Raw genomic sequence first — 24,603 nt, forward strand, 5'->3', positions numbered from 1 at the left:
AAAATAGGTATGAATATGAGACGGGCTGAAGGTGGGAAAGCATTTTATTAGAAAGCATTTTATTAGAAATTATTACAGAATGTAAACATTATAAATATATCAGACAGTCTTCACTCGGTATTAATATTTCATGACATAAGTTCAGAGACAAACTCCATCATTTATCCTCAAAATATCAGAAAAACAGTTTTTAAGGAAATTATATTCAGTATTGATAAAAAGGTAAATCTGGGCCGACAGCTAGCTTTTATCCAAAGCGACTTACATAATAATTTGGGGTGAAGGGTCTCAGGGACACAACGACATGCTGACTGCAGTGGGGTTTGAACCTGTGCCCCCCTGACCCCAACACCAACGCGCTAGTCCACTACGCCACACACCTCCTACTGTATCTAACATTAAATAGAGCTAAACGGATGTTTCATGTCTCTAGATGAACAAATATTTACAAATATTATTGTTCTGTTTGTTGTTTACCCCTCTGGCAGTAAGTTATTATAGAAATAATTTTTGTAAAACTAAATCTTCCTAAATAAAACGTATCTTCCAACCCAGTCTCACAAAAAACGTGTAATAGCTACGTTGGTCCACAGGGCAACACGTAGTATATTCACAAATAACCCTCTCAAGACGTGACAGGGATACAATATTTTGTAAAAGAAAACACATGGAGCTGAAATAATCTTCGTAATATCTATTAAACTAAAGATCCTACCCATCCACTGGATGTAGACTATACAAGTACGATATAAACTTCTCGCTAAATGTAAGCAAAAAGCATTTTAACGCCAAACTCTCCGACAATTTAGGATTTTCCACTAAAAATAAATCGGGTGTCCGCCATGTTTTTTTTTCTCAGTGGGAAAGTTTGCGATCACGTTTGCGATCACGATCACACTGGTCATTAGAAATGAATTGGACAAAAATATAGAGAGGGTTATTTGTGAATATACTACGTTTTGCCCGGTGGACAAACGTAGCTATTACACGTTTTTTTGTAAGACTGGACTCGATCTTATAAGACGCTGCTAGCGCTAAGCCGGAAGAGCTAATATCCGAACAGGAGTGAAAGATTGGGGGTGAATCCCAGCTGTTATCAGGGGCGGACTGGCCGGTACTGAAGGACAGTTTGTCTCTGAGCTCAGGACAGTTTGTCTCTGAGCTCAGGACAGTTTGTCTCTGAGCTCAGGACAGTTTGTCTCTGAGCTCAGGACAGAATCCGGACATTTTAACAGATTTTTTCCTAATTCATAACAAATGAAAGTTCCCTTTTAAAATCCCTGAAGCTGAACATTACCGAGCAAACACAAACAAATATTCCCAGAATAAATAACACGGAAAAAGAAAAACAGAGCGTTCCGGTTAGCTTTTCCAAGCAGCTAGCAACAGACATATTTTATAATGAACCCAAACAATATTCCCTCGAACAAATAAATAAATAAAATGTTCTTTATATGTTACCCATCTTTATATTCTTTATCTGAGATCCGTTTACAATTTTTGAACAGTATTTTCAATTTCTCAATAAAGCAATTCGGTCGCCAGCTGTTGGGTCATCCTCTTTGATAAACACGTTAAAAAATATATTAATTATATTAATACTTTACGGCCTGTAGAGTCACTGAAACCGTGTTAGTAATTTACTTCAAGAACATAGTGACATCACTACGGAACACTCGCGCTCCTATTGGCTAGCACTCCAACACATTGTAGATGATAGGCTAAGGGGGCGGGACATCACAATCGGTTGACCAATCACAGCAGAGCCGGCCAGCTAACCAATCAGAGCAGGCTGGGCTCTGGTTTCAGACAGAGGGTGAAAAGAGGTGCTGCAGTATGAGAAAAATAAAGAGGACTGAAATTATTTTATTTTAAATATTTTCTTTAGCTGTTTGTTTCTACGTCATTTAGCAGCGTCGGTATTTCATTTCAAAACAGGTAAAACTTCTTGTAGTACACAAAAAAACATTTTACCTTTATTGTTGTTGTTTGTATTAATGCTCCACAGTTATTTCACAAAATGCAACAAAAGCAGGAAGTTCCACATCCCTTTATCCAATCAACACACAGCTTAAAGGTCCCCTATCATCCTCTTTTCCATCAATATATCAGGTCTCAGATACATCCAGAGCCTGTCTCTGATTGGCTGAAACACCAAACAGACCATTGCAGCATTACCCATAATCCCCTCTGTTTCAGCCCTGTTTCCAAAGTGCTGATTCTCTGTCTGTGACTTCAGATGAGAACAAGGAGCCCCTCCCCACGCCCCTCTGAGAGACATTTGGTTACAAAGAACTCAATGGAGCTCTAGAGGAGATTCAGGTGATAGGGGGGGGGGGGGTACCTTGGTTGCTGATTGGCTAATGGTTACTTAAGACAACACATCGTTATGACATCATCAAGTGGCCAAAATCTGATCAGCTCATTTTCAGACAGGTTTTAATAGAAATGGATCAAAAAGAGAGAAAATCTTTGTTCCTGAAACTTTCAGAGTCTCTTTCCACAGAGGGGACACATGTTGATGTAGAAGAGACATGAAGAAGAGGGGACACGTGTTGATGTAGAAGAGACATGAAGAAGAGGGGACACATGTTGATGTAGAAGAGACATGAAGAAGAGGGGACACATGTTGATGTAGAAGAGACATGAGGAAGAGGGGACACATGTTGATGTAGAAGAGACATGAGGAACAGGGGACACATGTTGATGTAGAAGAGACATGAAGAAGAGGGGACACATGTTGATGTAGAAGAGACATGAAGAAGAGGGGACACATGTTGACGTAGAGACATGAAGAAGAGGGGACACATGTTGATGTAAAAGAGACATGAAGAAGAGGGGACACATGTTGATGTATAAGAGACATGAATAAGTGGATTTTGCATAATAGGTGACCTTTAAAAAAAAAAAGACAGATTATTTTCCTCGTTAAGGTGCGTTGTTTTGCGATGACCTTTTTTATCAGACGTCCCTCCAGAGGACGGCCCGACGACTTAGGTCCACGCTGACGACGTATTCGCCCGACGGAGACCAGGACACAGCGCTGATGGACGAACTTCAAAGAGAAGACAGGTTATTAAAGTTTTCTGAACTCTGTACGGTTAAATAAAGAAAAACGTCGTAAATCTTTCAATATCTCCTGGAGTTCCTCAGGGAAGCGTCTTGGGGCCTCTGACTATTTGTATTTAACCGTTTAAGGACCAAATGGAACTTTTATAAAATCATCAGAACGTGTTAGATTTTTTCTTGTTACCTGTGTTTGTCGGGGAGGCGGGTCTCCAGGTTGCCGGTGGAAACGTTCCAGATGTAAACTGCACCGTCAGCTGATCCAGCGGCGAGGAAGCAGCCATCTGGACTGAAGACAGGAAGAGACGTTAAGTCACCTTTAATCCCGATAGGTATTTTTATTCCAATGAAACGCCCCAAAGGTGATGTTAGCTAGCCTTGCGTCAACTTTCTAAGTGCGCAGAGCTACTTTAGCTAACGTTGTGTGGCAAATTCAATCGTGAGGAAGCCCGGCGCTGCTATATGTGGTCTATACTGAAACTAAATGTATCAGCCTGTTGTTAGGGTTAGCATATGCATTAGCTTTGTAGCTCACATTCTACAATTTGTCCAAGTTCTAGTTGCACACAGCTGGAGACCAGGGGACACTAAAGAGTCTCCCAGCTGTGTCCCCTGGTCTCCAAGCTGTGTACGTCACTCTTTAGTGTCCCCTGTTCTCCCAGCTGTGTGCGTCACTCTTTAGTGTCCCCTGGTCTCCCAGCTGTGTGCGTCACTCTTTAGTGTCCCCTGGTCTCCAAGCTGTGTGCGTCACTCTTTAGTGTCCCTTGGTCTCCAAGCTGTGTGCGTCACTCTTTAGTGTCCCCTGGTCTCCCAGCTGTGTGCGTCACTCTTTAGTGTCCCCTGGTCTTCCAGCTGTGTGCGTCACTCTTTAGTGTCCCCTGGTCTCCCAGCTGTGTGCGTCACTCTTTAGTGTCCCCTGGTCTCCCAGCTGCGTGCGTCACTCTTTAGTGTCCCCTGGTCTCCGTTGTGTTTTGAGCTTCTTGCAGCGTTTGGTTTCTGCAGCTTTTAGTAAACGCTGCCATGTCTCCTCAAGCTGCTGGATGTTCTCTAAACGCTGCATGTGCTGAAGATGTTTCTTCATGTGGATGTATTTGGGTTTTTATATCTGCATCCTTTCTGAAGCTGCATCGTGTTTCTACTAATGCAAATGTTCTGGGTCGTTGTAGCGTGTTTGCACCTGTTGGCCACCATATGGCATAACAAGATACATATCAGGTCATTTTAAAACGTTAAAATGGGGTATAGACGATCACATTTTTAAAAGACACACATTTGATTTTTTCCAGGAAATGTGCAGGGAGGTTTGTGCCCTGAGAGATTAATTCTTCATCTCCTGGATCCAACAGAGTTTACCAGCTGTGAACCCTCAACTGTATGTGTGTGTGTGTGTGTGTGTGTGTGTGTGTGTGTGTGTGTGTGTGTGTGTGTGTGTGTGTGTGTGTGTGTGTGTGTGTGTGTGTGTGTGTGTGTGTGTGTGTGTGTGTGTGTGTGTGTGTGTGTGTATTTTAATGTTTCCATGCAGACAGCACATCCTGGTCCATCCGTTGTCAAGGAAACTGCAGAAAATGAGCCCCGCAGGTCCCCCCCCCCTAGATTTCTGCAGTAATGTTTTGTTTCAGAGGCACAAGCATGGAATCAGATAATAATAATAATATGCTTTTTATTTTGTGTTTTTATGGCAATAATGCACATTTAATAGACGGTCATTTTAAAGTAAGTATTTGATGAAGGTAAGTTATAATGATGTTATGATGTGTTCAAGTGCAACCTTGTAAAATGCAGATTTTGGTGATAAACCAGATTTTTAAAGGAGATGTTTTGGTTAGTTTGCATGGCTGCAGAAAGACAGGGATATAAGTGGAATATTAATTCTCCATGTCAACATCTCAGTGGGAATGTGTTATTTCCCGACGGGCCCTGAACTCACCTGATGACAGCCTTCGTGCTGTCGCTGCCACATTTAAACCCGTCGGCTCTAAAAGAGAGAAAAAAAAAATACTGAGAAACTGTGTCATCACAAACAAACACAAAGTTACGCACTCAAACGGCGGTACCTGAAGCAGACACGCTCGTAGCTCCGCCCCCTCAGGTCGATCAGCTGGAGGCAGTCGTCACGGCAACAGCTGAGCAGATGGCAATGGTCGGGGCTGATGTCCAGAGACGTGACTTTCCCATGGGCGGGAAGTTCCTGAATGCATCGCACCGCCCTGCAAGTGAGAATCAGAATACCTTCATTAACTCGTTTATTAAAAAGGAGTTGAATGTAATGAAGTTTAGTTTTTAATAAATGTTAATTAATTTGTTATGTTTTTTAAGACTGGTTTATTATTATTTTTGTACTGAGAGTTTGTTAATGAAGATGGTTTATGATTTAAATTGTATTTTATATTTTTTATTATTAATTAAGCTCTTTGTTTTCCTGACTATTTAGGATTGTTATGTTTTTTTTATGTTTTTTTTATCAGGGTCTCTTAATTTGTACTCAATATAAATTATTGAAGTGCTGTAAATAATAGTACAAATAATAAGATATAATATATAGAAATACAAATATATATATATTTCATACAAATATATACCAACGTTGACAAGTTAAATAAAAAAAGGAGATTATAATTAGTTTTAAAAAATCTGACCAATGAGGTTCAGGGAGGTTTTACAGTGGCATATGATTGGAAGACAGAGCTGTCAATCATCAGCTGAAGGAGGAGGGGGGGAGGAGGAGGGGGGGAGGGTCCTGGGCTGTTTCTAGGTAACAGAGGGAGACGGGGAGTAACCGTGACGACACCCGGAGGACGAATTAAAGGAGTGGGGTACTTCCTGTTAGAGCGAGACTGATATATCGTCTCCAGCTTTACCTTCCAGAGAAACAGTTTTTAAGCTTTTAAAATGAAGTGTTATTAAGTTATAACAGTTCTTCAGGAGAGAAACGAACTATCTGCGATTACTTCATCCAAACAACGTGTATTAGAGGTTTGACGTTGATGTTTGTAGCTGTGAGGAGCTGCTGCTGTACGAGAGCATGTTTTTATAACGACTCTCACGGTCTAACCAGAGCGTTAGAAAAATCACAACATTCTCACTTTTTTCAAAATTCTGACTTTTTCTCAAAATCTTTTCTTTATTTCTCAAAATCACAATATTTACATTTTTTCCTGAGAATCTCAAAATGTGACGTTTTTTTTTACCTTTTTGCTTACAATTCAATAATTATCATAATTGCTTTTTTTCTCAAACCTCTGAATTATGTATTTTTCTTTAGAAATGTTTCAGACATTTTCCTAAAATTCTAACTTTATTCTCAAAATCACAGCATTTTTACTATTTTCTCATTTCTCTTGATTTCTTTCTGAAAATTCAACAGTTTCTCGAATTTAAAAAAAAATCAGAAAATCAGAAATAATTCTTCAGATCATAACATTTTGACTCCCAAAAAAATTACGAACTTTCTCAATTTCTTGGCATTCTGACTTTTTCTTAAAATTATTACTTTTTTCTTAAAATCACAACATTTTTACTTTACATAAAAAATTAAAGAGTTATTAAAAATGTCCTCATATCAGGTTTTACTGTCCTGCAGTCACTAACAGAGGATGCTGTAAACCATCCCATCACCTCAGCTGAAGATGATCAGGTTTAGCATTAGCGTTTAAACAGGAAGTGGGAAAAGGGGCGGGGCTTCATGAGGTGAATGACGTCACCTGGTGTCCCAAACTCTGATCTTGCTATCGTAGTGTCCGCTGATGATGCAATACCCAGTGCAGATGAGGTCGCTGCAATACGACGGCACCTCTACTACCTGCACACCTGCGCGCGCGCGCACACACACACACACACACACACACACACACACACACACACACACACACACACACACACACACACACACACACACACACACACACACACACACACACACACACACAACATTGACAAATTAAATAAATATCATATTTTTTCATATTTTGTTTATTGCCAAATACCCCGACTTGTTGTCAGAATATTTATTATGTTATGTGTGTGTGTGTGTGTGTGTGTATGTGTGTGTGTGTGTGTGTGTGTGTGTGTGTGTGTGTGTGTGTGTGTGTGTGTGTGTGTGTGTGTGTGTGTGTGTGTGTGTGTGTGTGTGTGTGTGTGTCTCACAGCAGGCTCTCTGAAGGTCCCACAGTCGGACCGTTCTGTCGGCGCTGCCCGTCACGACCTGCAGATTCAAACCGAAACGAGCTGCTGTCACCCTCCTGCTGTGACCCGTCAGAGTCACCTGAGAGACAGAAAGGTGAGATAGGTGAGACAGGTGAGACAGGTGAGAGAGGTGAGACGGGTTAGAGAGGTGAGACAGGTGAGACGGACAGGTGAGACATGTTATTTATTTTCTCTTGCTTTTATTTGCATTGCATTTGATATTGAGGTAATCCAAACGGAAAGTAATCATATTAGTATGATAGTTTTATCATTTGATTCTCAGATTAGGTTACTGAGACACAGGTGAGACAGACAGGTGAGACAGACAGGTGAGACAGACAGGTGAGTCAGACAGGTGAGTCAGACAGGTGAGACAGACAGGTGAGACAGACAGGTGAGTCAGACAGGTGAGTCAGACAGGTGAGACAGACAGGTGAGACAGACAGGTGAGACAGACAGGTGAGACAGACAGGTGAGTCAGACAGGTGAGACAGACAGGTGAGTCAGACAGGTGAGTCAGACAGGTGAGACAGACAGGTGAGACAGACAGGTGAGTCAGACAGGTGAGTCAGACAGGTGAGTCAGACAGGTGAGACAGACAGGTGAGTCAGACAGGTGAGTCAGACAGGTGAGACAGACAGGTGAGACAGACAGGTGAGTCAGACAGGTGAGTCAGACAGGTGAGACAGACAGGTGAGACAGACAGGTGAGACAGACAGGTGAGACAGACAGGTGAGTCAGACAGGTGAGACAGACAGGTGAGACAGACAGGTGAGTCAGACAGGTGAGTCAGACAGGTGAGACAGACAGGTGAGACAGACAGGTGAGACAGACAGGTGAGACAGACAGGTGAGACAGACAGGTGAGACAGACAGGTGAGACAGACAGGTGAGACGGACAGGTGAGGCGGATAGGTGAGACAGACAGGTGAGACGGACAGGTGAGACAGACAGGTGAGACAGACAGGTGAGACAGACAGGTGAGACAGACAGGTGAGACAGACAGGTGAGACAGACAGGTGAGACAGACAGGTGACACAGACAGGTGAGACAGACAGGTGAGACAGACAGGTGATACAGACAGGTGAGACAGACAGGTGAGTCAGACAGGTGAGACAGACAGGTGAGAGACAGACAGGTGAGTCAGACAGGTGAGTCAGACAGGTGAGACAGACAGGTGAGACAGACAGGTGAGACAGACAGGTGAGACAGACAGGTGAGTCAGACAGGTGAGACAGACAGGTGAGACAGACAGGTGAGACAGACAGGTGAGACAGACAGGTGAGATCAGAGTGACGTTTCAGGTTGTTTCAGTGAGTTTTTTCGTGGTTACCTTGGGAACGGGGTCGTCCAGCCGCCACAACAGAGCCGACTTATCGTAGGAGGCGGCGAGGACCCTCGGGCCCTAAGGACAGAAACATCGTAAACAAACATCTCGTCAGTACATACCGTTAAATTGTTAACAACGTAAACAAACTTTACACGTTAAGTTTGAACTTTGAACTTGTACGGTACATTTGTACGTTAAATGTTAAGTTTGTACGTTAAGTTAAACTCACTTTGGGGTCGAACTCGATGCACGTGACGCCCTCCGTGCTGCCGTCCAGCGTCGCTCTGTGGGTCAGCGAGCCTGAGGACCACAAGCATCCGTCGGAATAAAACAATGAAATAAATAAAAACTGAAAAATCAGCAACGAAACACGGAACGCTAACGTTAGCGACAACAGTTAAGCCAACACAAACTAGCACGAACGCTGTTTCTCAGTTTAAGTGCACACTGAGAAATATTAAACATAACAATTCAACAAACTCTAACGCTTTTTAAATAAACCATCGTTATTCTTATCGGGTTAATTGGGCAGTCTGTTTGCTAGCTCGCCAATTACTTAAGTTATCTTGAAATATTCCAACTGATCGTCTTGATCCAAACCCCTCTATGCGTACCTTATTACTATTTATTATTTAAACGTTGTCTCTTTATTAAATCTCTCACCTGCTCTGACGTCCCACAGTTTGACGGCTCGGTCGGTTCCTCCGGTGGCGAGCAGCTCGGAGCTGGAGTTGAACCTCACAGCGTTAATGCCCTGCTCATGAGCTTCCTGACACACACACACACACACACACACACACACACACACACACACACACACACACACACACACACACACACACACAGACACACACATACACACATACACACACACACACACACACACACACACACACACACACACACACACACACACAGAGAGAGACACACACACACACACACACACACACACACACACACACACACACACACACACACACACACACACACACACACACACACACACACACACACACACACACACACACACACACACACACACACACACACACACACACACACACACACACACACACACACACACGCATTCAAACTAAGGACCCCTTTAAATAATAACCTTATAGGAAGGTGCAGTGTGTTTTGAGTCCACCAGGGGGAGACACTCTGCAGGTCATATTAAACTTATTCAGATATAAGAAGTGTCATTAATCAAAAAGTTATTATATTTAATTATAAGCCTATACAAAAAACTCATATGTGTGTATATATATTTCCTTTAGTAGGAGGTTGGTCAAATACAGTGTGTTCTAATTTGCTGCATATGTAATGTTTGTTTATTTTCTAACATTACTTATCTCGTGTGTCTTAATAACACCCTTCTCTATCAAATCTATTTCAGTACAGTAAATCTAATCTGTGTGCATAGGAGTGTATATTATGTGTATATATATTATATATAAATGTATATTATGGATACAGCCTGTATTTATTACCAGGACGTGCAGAGCTCTGACAGGAAGTCGAGCTGACAGACAGATGCCGACAGGAAACAGCTGATCCTCCTGCAGGCTGCTCACTGATTGGCCCCGCCTCCTCCTGATGACATCACAGTAACATGATGTCACGGTAACATGACGTCACAGTCGCATGACGTCACAGTAACTTGACAACAAACATTTCAACTTTTTTACTTTCACAACATTATAAAAACAAATATTGAATTTTATATTTCAACTTTTTTTCTTAATATATTCAGATGTTGCTGAGATACAGTATTTAATTAATTCAGATTAATTTAGAGAAAAACAGAAATAATAAAGTATGAAATAATGAAAGAGACGTCTCACTGGAACAGCGCTCTGATGGAGGTGAGGATCCTCGGGGACGTCGCCGACGCCGACCTGACACAAATAAACGCTCGTTAATTAATCAATTAAGAAATATAAAAATACACGGAGTCGGGGGGGGGGGGCTCCTGGAATAATTAACCCTTGTGTTGTGTTCGAAAGCTGTTACCGTTCATGGTGTTCTGATTTATTTCAGTCCAAAGCACTCAGAAAGAATGACTATCATCCAATATTGTTTTAACTATAACTAACTTATTATGCATTCATAACCGTACAATCCTGTTGTCTTTTTATTTTATGGCCCCAAAACACATAACACCACACATTTAAGTAAAACATTTGATTAAATTCACTCATTATATTCCCTAGAGTGAAGACAGTGGATCATTACGTTATCTGACTATAATGGACTAATATTAGAATACAATCTCCCCAAAAAAACGTTTAAATTATTGTTACAGTTGATGAAGGGGCTGGGGGTGGGGGTGGGGGGTAAAGTCAAAGATGAATCTTGATTGGGCCAAATTTGACCTCGAGTCACCCAAAACAATTCTGCTGAGTGTCAATGAGCTCCCATTGACATCAGGACGGCAGAAAGCTCACACACCTTCCGGCGCAGACTGAAAACTCATCTCTTTCGACTCCACTTAGAGCGATAGAATGACTAACAAAGAACTGCTAACAGAGCACTTATATACTAATAAAGGGCTGGCTTATCTAAAGCCAGTTGAGTAGCACTTGAAACGATTGGCTCTTTGAAACCTGATGTACTTTATGATTCTGTTTTCGTCAAGGTTGTGTCTTCCTGGTCGAATGTACTTATTGTGAGTCGCTTTGGATAAAAGCGTCAGCTAAATGCAACGTAATGTAATGCTGGGTCTCCCCAGACCCGAACACCAAATTATACACTTTTTTTTTTAGACCTTCAGACTTGGCTAAAAATGATCAAAATCAGTTGTGTAGTGTTTTTAAAGCTGTTGTGGAGGATATCATGAAGCCTCGTTCCAATAAAAAAACTAGAGCGTAGTTATTATATCATTTTAACTTGAGACGGGTCACGGGAGACCAGAACACAGCATAAGGGTTAAGAAGAATAATACCATTTTTTATTTTTTTTATTCTGAACATTTTGAAATTCTTTTGGGATATTGAATTAAAAAAAATCTGAATATTAAAAAAATGTATTCAAATAATTAAAAACAAATCTAAATAAAATAAATACATATCTGATTTAAATAACTGAACTTTAAAAATGTAATTGAGCATTAACAAAAATCGAATATATCCAAAAACTTAATATTCTAAATGTCTTTGAATATAAAAAAAGAATTTTAATATTTAAAAAAAAATCTTAATATTAAAATACAGGGTATATGCAGGAATCCTGAAGTCACATTTAATACCTTTTAAGACCTTTTTTAAGACCCTTTCCATACATTTTAAGACCTCATCGCAACTTGGAGTTCTAACCGGTTACATTGGCGACACACTTCACCTCACATTTACTATATTGATTGTAAGATAGCACAACTACACAGAGTGCAGACAGACTACTGAAGCCTCCTCTCCACATGACCTTCAACCTCTCTGTGAAGGTCAGGGTTAATGCAGCATGCTGCTTCTGTACTCTGTGCTCTTTCATTCCAGTAGAACCATCAGAAACCAGTAGAAACCAGTATTTGACCAATAAACAAAACAATTGACAAAACTTTGAAATATGAAATATATTAAACTTCATGAGCTTCAGCGGGGTAATGCCATGTAGGAGCTCCCTCACAAACACCCAGGGGTTACATTGGGCTGGGGCTGTCCGGGGCTAAGCCCGGCACAGAGGACGATGCTCTGACGGCATCCCCCTCACACATTTGTCATATGTTTACAAAAAACGATATATATGTTAAGACTTTTCTCGTTCTTAATATAGACTATATTTAGGGTCGATATGTGTTGACCTTACTTTAAAATAGCAGATCTCTGTGACCGGATATCGTTTGGCTTAGACCCCGGCCCCACGAGGACGCATACAGTAAAACGCAAATGCAAAAAAGTCTTCCGTTCACACGCATTGGATTCATTAACGTGTCCGTTCACACTAGACCGCTGGAAATGCTGGAAACGCTGTAGTACATATGCCAGGCCTGTAAGTGGCGCTGCTGCAGCCACAAAATACACCAAAAGCAGCGAAGAAGACCCCGGAGCATGGTTGTCATGGTCGCCCTTCTGTTTATTCTTTAACCCCCCCCCCCCCCACAGAGCGCTATGCATGGGGCCGCCTTGAGGGGGTTTCCCGACATGTTGTTTCAGTAAATTAAAGGGTGTTTCATGTTGTCGTTGCTGTGGACCTTCTTAATACCTTGGAAAATGCCGTTTAATACTTTTTAATACTTTTTAATAGCCTTAATTTTCGCTAAATTGATTTATCAACTCTTAATACTTTTTAAGACCCCGCGGACACCCTGAAATAAAATAAAGAAATTATCCAAATGTTTTTGTTTTAGCCCCAGCGGGAATATTTTACAGAAGTCATATTTTGAAATGTTAAAAAGTTAGTGTTAAATGTTGTTATATTTTACATGAATTGTGAGTGTGAAATATTGAATAAAAAAATATATCAGAATATTTAAAAAAAAAACCTGAATATTTATAAAATCAGAATATTTAAAAAAAAAATACAAAAAGTATCCGAAGATTTTTTTTTTAGCCCCAGGAAGATTCAACATAATTAATATTTTGTAAAAAAGTTAGTGTAAAATGTTGTTATATTTTACATTGAGTGTGGACGGTTACCTGAAGAGTCGACGCTCCGACTCTCGCCTCGGAGACGAAGATCTGGAGGTCGGAGCGCTGCCACTGAAACCAGAAATATCAAAGTCAACTTTATTGTCAATCTTTCAGTTTGTGTGTACAGAAATACCATTTCCCACAATCCAAAATACAAAACAAATATATATAAAATTATTTGTGCAAATATGTATTAAAATATGTTTATGCCTCACTGGAGTTATGTGATGGCACTATTAATACACAACAAATATTTCTATTGATATAAAATAATTTATTTTTATATATATATATTCACGCTTTTTATCTGTATTTCGAAATATGCAAAATACTTTACATTTTTCAGAAATATTTATTTATTTCTTCAAATATTATATATTTTTCTCTAAATATTAGGATTTTACCTTAAAAATCTTCTTTTTCATGATCTTATCATTTATTTTAAAATATAACATTTTTAATATTTCTTCGGTAAAAATATTCCAGCTGTTGCTCAAAATATTCAAACTAAAATGTTCTGTTTTTTAAACCTGTTAAACCCCGAGCGTGTTGTTCAGGTCTCAGGCTCGAAAATGACATTCCCAGAACAAATGACCATATCTTCTAAAAGGGTTAAATTAATAATCTTTTTTCTCAAAGTAATGATAAACCTGTGAGTTGGATGTAGAAAAGTCAGAATCAATATAGATGTTTTTATTTTAAAGAAAATTCGGATTGAACATAGTAAAAAACTGTAAATTATAGTGTCCGTCCAACAATAAAACATTACTTATAGTGAAAACCACCCTTGGATGATGGGATCATAGACTAACACCTGTAGGAATCCAAACTATAACATATAATAAGTACCCTGTATCAAGATTGATGCAAAACAAGTGACATTTGACCTTTTTAGAGAGGTTTAGAAAAAAGAAAACACTTCTGGGGTCATTTGGGTGCATTTTCCATATCTCTGGATCCCATTGGTCGATTTTGATGATTGGCACCTCTTCGAACCGTTCGAGCCAATGGGATCGAGGGAAAGTTCCTACAGCCACACCATCGACACATTCCATTGAGAAGTGAAAGTTATGCACACGCAGTCGAAAGCTATGTTTCGCACTGAAAATTGAAAAATAGTCAACAATATATGAAGATGGATTATCAGTCATCATTTCAAAGTGACGGACACATTGGATTAACCTATGGATTCCTTTTTATCGGTTGAATGCCATTGAACACGACTTTTGATCAGAACAACAGCAAAGGTGAGACATATTGCAGTTTTTGCTACCTAAAGCTACGTTATTTGATGTCTGGGTTTGCTTCCCCTGTCGCTCAGTGATGATACTTATATATCTGTAATCTGTGGAATCTCAGCTTGCTAGCTGATATCTTGTTTGTGCAGATCCGATAAGTAATAACGTATTTATACTGTGAGTTCTGTGCTAACTGCTTTAGCATTTTTTCGCTCAGGGCTCATTGAGATGCTTCTTGTGAGACTTGGGTTTTGTTTCAGTAAAAATTGTTCATATCGTCAGGTACCTGAGTTTCTTCCCGTTAGGTGGGTACAACACATTCATAGTTGAATACATGTTTAAGAAGCCCCGAGACACAGTTTTGTGGAAAAAAGGTTTAAACATTTAATTTTCTTCTAAATATTATATTTTTTAAATATTCTGATTTCTCTTTACATTTTCTTGTTCTTTTTTATATGCAAAATGTGTAAATATTCAGTTGTTTTCTTTTTTCTATGTTACATTTTCCCCACAATATTAAAAGTAAGGGTCTCACCTCGTTTCCACGGTTACCTTCGACCTCGCCGCCTCTCGAGCTCTGAAACAGAGAGAGAGAGACGTTCAGGGACGACCTGCCTCTCACACAGTGAGAAGTGTGTGTGGTGCGTTCAGGGACCTGCCTCTCACAGTGAGGTGTGTGTGTGGTGCGTTCAGGTACCTGCCTCTCTCAGTGAAAAGTGTGTGGTGCGTTCAGAGACCTGCCTCTCACAGTGAGGTGTGTGTGTGTGGTGCGTTCAGGTACCTGCCTCTCTCAGTGAAAAGTGTGTGGTGCGTTCAGAGACCTGCCTCTCACAGTGAGGTGTGTGTGTGTGGTGCGTTCAGGGACCTGCCTCTCTCACAGTGAGGTGTGTGTGTGGTGTGTGTGTGTGTGTGTGTGGTGTGTGTGTGTGGTGTGTTCAGGGACCTGCCTCTCTCACAGTGAGGTGTGTGTGTGGTGTGTGTGTGTGTGTGTGTGTGTGTGTGTGTGTGTGTGTGTGGTGTGTGTGTGTGTGGTGTGTGTGTGTGGTGCGTTCAGGGACCTGCCTCTCTCACAGTAAGGTGTGTGTGTGGTGTGTGTGTGTGGGGTGTGTGTGTGTGTGTGTGTGTGTGTGTGTGTGTGTGTGTGTGTGGTGTGTGTGTGTGGTGTGTGTGTGTGTGTGTGGTGTGTGTGTGTGTGTGTGGTGTGTGTGTGGTGTGTTCAGGGACCTGCCTCTCTCACAGTAAGGTGTGTGTGTGGTGTGTGTGTGTGCGGTGCGTTCAGGGACCTGCAGCGGCGCTCGTTGCGTGTGTTCATGTTTGCGGCCTCTTGCTGTTTCAGGTGAATGACTTCCTGTAGCATGTTTCCCCCCCGCAGCTTCTCCTCCCGTAGTTTAGTCTCCGCCCCCTTCTGACGCTCCAGCAGCGTGTCGTAATCCGATTTCAACGCACCCATGTCCCCTCGGACCTTATCCACCCGCCCCTGCAGCGCCAGCCGGGAATCAAATGCACCCTGAAGCAAAGGCTCCTCCTGCTGCTGCCTGATGAAAATAAGCATAAACAGTAAATATGCAGTTTTGTTGAAAATGAAAGAAAATACAATAACATCATATTTTTGCGTGTGTGTGTGTGTGTGTGTGTGTGTGTGTGTGTGTGTGTGTGTGTGTGTCACCTGGCATGCTGCTCCTCCAGATCACTATCTTTGATTTTAATCTGCTGCTGAAGTTGCACCACTTGGTAGGCAAGCTGTACAAAAAGTAAATACACAGATACAGTTGAATTAATTTGAATAATAAAGTGTGTGTGTGCGTGTGTGTCTGTCTGTCTGTCTGTCTGTCTGTCTGTCTGTCTGTCTGTCTGTGTCTGTGTCTGTGTGTGTGTGTGTGTGTGTGTGTGTGTGTGTGTGTGTGTGTGTGTGTGTGTGTGTGTGTGTGTGTGTGTGTGTGTGTGTGTGTGTGTGTGTGTGTGTGTGTGTGTGTGTGTGTGTGTGTGTGTGTGTGTGAGACCTCTCCTGTAGTGTTCTTCAGCTGGTTGTTCTGGTGCAGCAGGGCGGAGAGGCTGCTGTCAGAGGACGGACGTCTTGGTGCACAAAACAAACACACCCTCAGCCACATGTATTACATGTAGACAGAAATGTAGATATTTAAATTGAAATGTATAAATATATGCATGATTAAATAACAAATCAATTCAAGTTCATAACAATGTAATATTTATTTGTATGTTTTTGTGTTTGATTTATGTATTTCCTAGTTTTTCCTTTTGTATTCTCCATGTTTCTACTCTTCCACTTAGAGCACGAGAGCACGAGAGCACGAGAGCCGCAGGTGAGTCACCTGGCGGGGGTCAGGCTGGTTTTCTCCAGCAGCCGAGTGTCTGAAACAGAACATACATCATCAGCTGAAGGATCAGGAGAGCATCGGCTACAGCTGAGCGAAGACGAATAGAAAACACATATCGAGAGACAAAGAAGAGTTCTGACATTTTAGGAACAAATCCAAAATTCTGAGATTGAAAAAAAGAAAACCAAATATTCTGACAAAACATAAAAAACATAAAAATTGAGATAAAAAAAATATGATTTTTTTTTTTTGTCAATACATTTTATTACAAAAAATCACAATTTCTCAGATTTTCTATTAAAATAATCAAAATTGTGAGGTTTACAGACCCTAACTTTAATCTTTGAATTCAGAATGTTTTTACAAAATCTCAGACAAAAGTCCAAATGCAGAGATTTTCAATAAAAATGACCAATTCTGAGTTTCTGAGAAAAACGTCAGAATTGGTCATTTTGATTGAAAATCTCTGCATTTGGACTGCTTTCAGATTTCTCCGTCATTGTCAAAAGAATTCCATCATAGACGGAATATATTCGGTTAACGCGACCTCTGCTTTTCAGCTCCGAGCCGAGGGCGAATAATCGATTATTATTCGCCAGGGCTGCCGAATAATCGATTTTGAACATGGTCAGTTTCTGGCAACCCTAATACCGGTGTGAGACAATAAACAACACACGTTACTACATACAGTACATGTCACATAGAGCACTTCACAATCACACAACAGAAACGAGGGGCAACATCCATGAGAATGATGACTGGGCAAAAGCACTCTTCCTGAATGGGACTGATCGGTCGCCACGTGTGGAGCTTCTCGTGGTCCGTCTGGTGTTGTTACGTTGAGTAACCAATGAGCTGAGAGGGGGAGGGGCTGTATTGTGCAGGACTTTGTAAAAAAGAACGATGTTCCTATACTTTATTAAATCTTCCCAACTCAGGATGTTTGCTTGTTGAGGATGGTCCAGTGCTTTGAGGGTTTGTTTGTACAGGGTTGCTAGAGGCTTCAGCTGTTAGTTCGCCCCTTTTCCAGCTTCGCCCCCATCCAGGGGCGAAGCTGGAAAAGGCCTTAAATCTAATCTCAGAATTCAGAATTGAAAGATCTCCTATTATGAAAAATCCTCTTCTTCATGTCTCTTCTACATCACCATGTGTCCCCTCTTCTTCATGTCTCTTCTACATCAACATGTGTCCCCTCTTCTTCATGTCTCTTCTACATCAACATGTGTCCCCTCTTCTTCATGTCTCTTCTACATCAACATGTGTCCCCTCTTCTTCATGTCTCTTCTACATCAACATGTGTCCCCTCTTCTTCATGTCTCTTCTACATCAACATGTGTCCCCTCTTCTTCATGTCTCTTCTACATCAACATGTGTCCCCTCTTCTTCATGTCTCTTCTACATCACCATGTGTCCCCTCTTCTTCATGTCTCTTCTACATCAACATGTGTCCCCCCTTCTTCATGTCTCTTCTACATCAACATGTGTCCCCTCTTCTTCATGTCTCTTCTACATCAACATGTGTCCCCCCTTCTTCATGTCTCTTCTACATCACCATGTGTCCCCTCTTCTCCGTGTCTCTTCTACATCAACATGTGTCCCCTCTTCTTCATGTCTCTTCTACATCAACATGTGTCCCCTCTTCGTCATGTCTCTTCTACATCAACATGTGTCCCCTCTTCCTCATGTCTCTTCTACATCAGCATGTGTCCCCTCTTCTCCATGTCTCTTCTACATCAACATGTGTCCCCTCTTCTCCATGTCTCTTCTACATCAACATGTGTCCCCTCTTCGTCATGTCTCTTCTACATCAACATGTGTCCCCTCTTCTTCGTGTCTCTTCTACATCAACATGTGTCGCCTCTTCTTCGTGTCTCTTCTACATCAACATGTGTCCCCTCTTCTCCATGTCTCTTCTACATCAACATGTGTCCCCTCTTCTTCGTGTCTCTTCTACATCAACATGTGTCCCCTCTTCTTCATGTCTCTTCTACATCAACATGTGTCCCCTCTTCTCCGTGTCTCTTCTACATCAACACATGTCCCCTCTTCTTCATGTCTCTTCTACATCAACATGTGTCCCCTCTTCTTCATGTCTCTTCTACATCAACATGTGTCCCCTCTTCTTCATGTCTCTTCTACATCAACATGTGTCCCCCCTTCTTCATGTCTCTTCTACATCAACATGTGTCCCCTCTTCTTCATGTCTCTTCTACATCAACATGTGTCCCCCCTTCTTCATGTCTCTTCTACATCACCATGTGTCCCCTCTTCTCCGTGTCTCTTCTACATCAACATGTGTCCCCTCTTCTTCATGTCTCTTCTACATCAACATGTGTCCCCTCTTCGTCATGTCTCTTCTACATCAACATGTGTCCCCTCTTCCTCATGTCTCTTCTACATCAGCATGTGTCCCCTCTTCTCCATGTCTCTTCTACATCAACATGTGTCCCCTCTTCTCCATGTCTCTTCTACATCAACATGTGTCCCCTCTTCGTCATGTCTCTTCTACATCAACATGTGTCCCCTCTTCTTCGTGTCTCTTCTACATCAACATGTGTCGCCTCTTCTTCGTGTCTCTTCTACATCAACATGTGTCCCCTCTTCTCCATGTCTCTTCTACATCAACATGTGTCCCCTCTTCTTCGTGTCTCTTCTACATCAACATGTGTCGCCTCTTCTTCGTGTCTCTTCTACATCAACATGTGTCCCCTCTTCTCCATGTCTCTTCTACATCAACATTTGTCCCCTCTTCTTCATGTCTCTTCTACATCAACACGTGTCCCCTCTTCTCCATGTCTCTTCTACATCAACATGTGTCCCCTCTTCTTCGTGTCTCTTCTACATCAACATGTGTCCCCTCTTCTTCGTGTCTCTTCTACATCAACATGTGTCCCCTCTTCTCCATGTCTCTTCTACATCAACATTTGTCCCCTCTTCTTCATGTCTCTTCTACATCAACACGTGTCCCCTCTTCTCCATGTCTCTTCTACATCAACATGTGTCCCCTCTTCTTCGTGTCTCTTCTACATCAACATGTGTCCCCTCTTCTTCGTGTCTCTTCTACATCAACATGTGTCCCCTCTTCTTCGTGTCTCTTCTACATCAACATGTGTCCCCTCTTCTTCGTGTCTCTTCTACATCAACATGTGTCCCCTCTTCTTCGTGTCTCTTCTACATCAACATGTGTCCCCTCTTCTTCGTGTCTCTTCTACATCAACATGTGTCCCCTCTTCTTCGTGTCTCTTCTACATCAACATGTGTCCCCTCTTCTTTGTGTCTCTTCTACATCAACATGTGTCCCCTCTTCTCCATGTCTCTTCTACATCAACATGTGTCCCCTCTTCGTCATGTCTCTTCTACATCAACATGTGTCCCCTCTTCTTCGTGTCTCTTCTACATCAACATGTGTCCCCTCTTCTTCATGTCTCTTCTACATCAACATGTGTCCCCTCTTCTTCATGTCTCTTCTACATCAACAAGTGTCCCCTCTTCTTCATGTCTCTTCTACATCAACATGTGTCCCCTCTTCTCCATGTCTCTTCTACATCAACATGTGTCCCCTCTTCTTCGTGTCTCTTCTACATCAACATGTGTCCCCTCTTCTTCGTGTCTCTTCTACATCAACATGTGTCCCTTCTTCTCCATGTCTCTTCTACATCAACATGTGTCCCCTCTTCATGTCTCTTCTACATCAACATGTGTCCCCTCTTCTTCATGTCTCTTCTACATCAACATGTGTCCCCTCTTCTTCATGTCTCTTCTACATCAACATGTGTCCCCTCTTCCTCATGTCTCTTCTACATCAACATGTGTCCCCTCTTCTTCATGTCTCTTCTACATCAACATGTGTCCCCTCTTCTCCATGTCTCTTCTACATCAACATGTGTCCCCTCTTCTCCATGTCTCTTCTACATCAACATGTGTCCCCTCTTCGTCATGTCTCTTCTACATCAACATGTGTCCCCTCTTCTTCATGTCTCTTCTACATCAACATGTGTCGTCTCTTCTCCGTGTCTCTTCTACATCAACATGTGTCCCCTCTTCGTCATGTCTCTTCTACATCAACATGTGTCCCCTCTTCCTCATGTCTCTTCTACATCAGCATGTGTCCCCTCTTCTCCATGTCTCTTCTACATCAACATGTGTCCCCTCTTCTTCATGTCTCTTCTACATCAACATGTGTCCCCTCTTCTCCATGTCTCTTCTACATCAACATGTGTCCCCTCTTCTTCACGTCTCTTCTACATCAACACGTGTCCCCTCTTCTCCACGTCTCTTCTACATCAACATGTGTCCCCTCTTCTTCGTGTCTCTTCTACATCAACATGTGTCTCCTCTTCTTCGTGTCTCTTCTACATCAACATGTGTCCCCTCTTCTTCGTGTCTCTTCTACATCAACATGTGTCCCCTCTTCTCCGTGTCTCTTCTACATCAACATGTGTCCCCTCTTCTTCATGTCTCTTCTACATCAACATGTGTCCCCTCTTCTCCGTGTCTCTTCTACATCAACATGTGTCCCCTCTTCTCCGTGTCTCTTCTACATCAACATGTGTCCCCTCTTCTTCGTGTCTCTTCGTGTAATGCTGAAATGACCTGTTTGGTGTTTCAGCCAATCAGAGACAGGCTCTGGATATATCTGAGACCTGTGAGATATTGATGAAGAGGAGGATACTAGGGGACCTTTAATTTGTTGTCTATATCTCAGAATCTGAGAAAACAGACAAAATAAAAAAGGTAACAATCAATTTTTAATTAAAAAATAACATATTAACAGAATTTAGAGGATTTCAGAAAAAAGTCAGACTCCCAGACTGTTTTCAGAATCCTAACTTTTTATTTTAGTGGTAACTCAGTAATATATTATATAGAGATGTAAAATAACACTTGGTCTAAAATTCACACAAAAAAGTCTAAATTCTGAGATTTGAGTCTGGTTTAAAAAAAAAAGTAAAAATATATTAAATAAATTAAATGAACTGGTCATTAAATGGAGTTACCGGATTGAAGGAAACATCTACCTGTCTGAGAGTCCTGACTGAAACAGGAAGTGCTGTCGCTTCAAGTTGGTAAGAAAACTGTTAAATAACCGATATTTAAAGTTATTTGTTTATACTTGTTTTTCCAGGTGTAAACCAGGAAGTGTTTCTCTGAAGCAAAGCCCATTAAAATAAATCTCAGTGTATTGTTGGAGCTGTGGAAGCAGACAGATGTTTTCCACAGTTTGGTTAAAGCCTGCAGATGTTTCCCGGACACACCGAGTGCTATCTGCCCGTCTTTAGTAGCTTTAAAACGGATAAGAGTTACGTACAGAAGCGGATCAGATCCTGGAACTTGTCGTGCTGCCTGCGGTCTCGGAGCTTCAGCTGCCCGACGATGTGTCTCCTCCAGCGGGTCTCTGCTGCCCGGCCTCCGCCCCTCAGAGCTCCGGAGGCCATCAGCGGGCTGCCGGACTCCGTCTCCCCGCCGACAGACGCTCGCAGCCCGGCATGAAATCACAGAGCTCCCGGTGTCACCGCCATGTTTGGTTCTCTGGAGGTTTTTCTTTTTTTTAAACTTTTTCTTCCTTAAAGATTCGTCACTGTCACGGAGGGGGGCGGGGCTTGGTGTCTCGTACCGACAGCTGCCGGGTCTCTCAGCCAATCACCGCCCGCCCTCCGCTCTTCCTGTTGTGACTTGAGGAAGAACAAAACAAACACACCCTAAAGGACACGCCCCCTTTCACTCAGATGTTAAATGTTGTTGTTTTTTAGGTGATATTATTAAAATATGACGTTTTCCAATGGAGCTCAAAATAACATAATAATAACAATAATATTTAAAAATACGTATAATAATAAAAGCAATAATTCAAAAAAGTATTATAATAATATTAATAATAAAACAGTTAAAGGAGGTAAAAGGTGAAATAAAACGATATAAATAATAAAGATTAAAGGACCTATACATGTCACTAATAAACATCTAATCTGTAGACGTGATGGTACAATCTTCATCTTCCTTTACCGTAAAATGGATGTGTAAATGTGAACTTCTGCCGAATGTTGATTGAATAAATAGTATCAGTTATTAAAAAGGCATAAAGTGGATATAAAAGGATCCATTTAAACGGTTTATATCAGCCGAATGGATGTTAGGCCCAATCCCAAACCACCCCCTACACACTACCCCTCCGTTCGCACGGAGGGTCCGCCACATTAAGTGCTGTTCCAAACCAACGAGTGTGGAGGGGGAGTGGGTTATCAAGCCCTCAAACAGCGTGGGTATTTCTCAATGTCGAGGACGCTTGCTTGGTAGCACATGTCTTCCGAGTCACTTGCTTCAGAAGCGAGGCTAGAATCCGAGTGTCACTCCACGGAGTTCACTCCGTCATGGAGTGGTAGGGTGTAGGGCGTGGTTTGGGATTGGGCCCAAGTGTCTTCATGAGAAATGGACGTTTAGTGAAGTTATTTCAGCTGTTTATATTTCTATATTATCATCTTGTTACCAGCTTCAAAGGGTCGTTCTTTTGTGCTTAATTGGTATTTAAGAAATGCCGTAACCATGACGATGAACTTATTTAATCTACTATTTCTGATTAAATGTTATAATTGTGTGAACATATTTGTACATAAAAAAATGTTAACATCTGAAATCTGGAATTAAATGAGACACTTTTTTTTTTACTAAGAAACATATACAACTTTATTAACAAACACAGTGATAGTAATTTAAAAACACAATTCTGGCATAAAACACATAAACGTAAGGTGCGTCAGGTTTAATACTGATTTCTGGTTTCAGACCCGGCCCAGTTTCTCTGGTTTCAGACCCGGTCCAGTTTCTCTCGGGTCATCTGGACCAGCAGCTCTGAGTATTTCTCCAACAGAGAAAGAGACGCCTCAAACGCACCCTTTAGGACGGAGACGACCTGCGGAGGCTGAGTGCAGTCAGAGAGCTGAGGAGACAATAAGAGACAATAAGAGTATTATTATTATTTATATAAATGCAAATATGGGATTTATTATTGTAATATCAATCAATTCAAAATATTATTTTGAGAAACAGTTAGCTTCAGGGTATCGGCAGGAGTCCTGGAGTCACATGGAAGACCTGCCAAGACCTTCTTTAAGACCCTTCCATACATTTTAAGAGCTCATCGCCACTTGGAGTTCTAACCGGTTACCATGGCGACACACTTCACCTCACCGTCAAATATTTTTCAGACTTCTTTTCTCATAACTCAAAGAACTTAAAACAAATAAAATATTCATTTTTTCCATTCGCCCCTCAAAACTGTCTCATGCAGCCCAATTCCTTTTACGTTCTTGACAAATAAATAATTTAGAATGATATTATTATTACTGATATAAATGCAGATATAAAAGTTATTATTGTAATATAAAATATACATTTAAAACATTATTTTGTGAAACAGTTCTCTATATTTATCTTGAAATCGTTTTACCAGTCCAGATAGAGGCGTAGCCATTACTGACAGCCTGCTGCCAGGTAAACACACACTTCTACTTGTATAGAACTGACCTTTGTACGATTAATACTTCATAAAATACTGCAGATCCTTTATCTTACCTCTTTCTAATCTACACACAGTATTTAACTGAAGTTACACAACAGTGTTGTTGATACAGAGTTGGAGTTTATGCACACGTCACTACAGTGGGTAATGTCTTCAAGAAGCATTGAACAGTGCTGCCACATATGACACAGGGAACAAAGAAGAGACTCTGAACCCTTTCTTTGCCATTATATAAAAATAGTGTTGCTACAAAAGTATAAATTAGGCTTGAAACAGTGGGGTGTCATGACAACGCTCAGCCTGTCTCC

At 41.3% G+C, this 24,603-nt stretch overlaps 2 protein-coding genes across 5 annotated transcripts in view; both read right to left on the bottom strand.

The window, feature by feature from the left end:
- Positions 1–26: 26 nt before the first annotated feature.
- Positions 27–22,392, bottom strand: LOC117442082 (protein Atg16l2-like). Of its 2 annotated transcripts, XM_034078080.2 has the most exons (19): positions 22,088–22,392; positions 16,774–16,813; positions 16,444–16,516; positions 16,110–16,183; positions 15,727–15,978; positions 14,979–15,020; positions 13,212–13,274; positions 10,425–10,478; positions 10,071–10,173; positions 9,241–9,346; positions 8,807–8,877; positions 8,581–8,652; positions 7,210–7,327; positions 6,768–6,873; positions 5,121–5,273; positions 4,994–5,041; positions 3,254–3,355; positions 2,954–3,055; positions 27–1,829 (listed from the first exon to the last, which is right to left on the bottom strand). In XM_034078080.2, the coding sequence occupies exons 1-18, from the start codon at positions 22,212–22,214 to the stop codon at positions 2,962–2,964; spliced, it is 1,698 nt and encodes a 565-aa protein (XP_033933971.1). In that variant the 5' UTR covers positions 22,215–22,392; the 3' UTR covers positions 27–1,829; positions 2,954–2,961. The 2 variants fall into 2 exon arrangements, with proteins under 2 accessions (XP_033933971.1, XP_033933970.1); XM_034078079.2 differs by having other exon boundaries at positions 27–3,055; positions 22,088–22,391.
- Positions 22,393–23,453: 1,061 nt separating this feature from the next.
- LOC117442092 (uncharacterized) overlaps positions 23,454–24,603 on the bottom strand; it is a 31,301-nt gene continuing 30,151 nt past the window's right edge. For all 3 annotated transcript variants that reach the window (XM_071202350.1, XM_034078095.2, XM_071202349.1), the window contains one exon: positions 23,454–23,713. In XM_071202350.1, the coding sequence (XP_071058451.1) occupies positions 23,582–23,713 (132 nt within the window). In that variant the 3' untranslated portion in view covers positions 23,454–23,581. The remainder of the gene's footprint in view (positions 23,714–24,603) is intronic.

Source organism: Pseudochaenichthys georgianus, unplaced genomic scaffold (genome assembly GCF_902827115.2).
Source record: "Pseudochaenichthys georgianus unplaced genomic scaffold, fPseGeo1.2 scaffold_267_arrow_ctg1, whole genome shotgun sequence".
Lineage (NCBI taxonomy): Eukaryota > Metazoa > Chordata > Actinopteri > Perciformes > Channichthyidae > Pseudochaenichthys > Pseudochaenichthys georgianus.

What these genes read in the sequence shown, in the direction of transcription:
- LOC117442082 (XM_034078080.2), bottom strand. Translation starts at nt 22,214, where the DNA reads ATGGCCTCCGGAGCTCTGAGGGGCGGAGGCCGGGCAGCAGAGACCCGC. An exon ending in ACCAGCCTGACCCCCGCCAG is followed by an intron (nt 16,517 to 16,773) that starts GTGACTCACCTG and finishes TTGTGCACCAAG; the next exon opens with ACGTCCGTCCTCTGACAGCA. An exon ending in AAGGTAACCGTGGAAACGAG is followed by an intron (nt 13,275 to 14,978) that starts GTGAGACCCTTA and finishes TTCTGGTTTCAG; the next exon opens with TGGCAGCGCTCCGACCTCCA.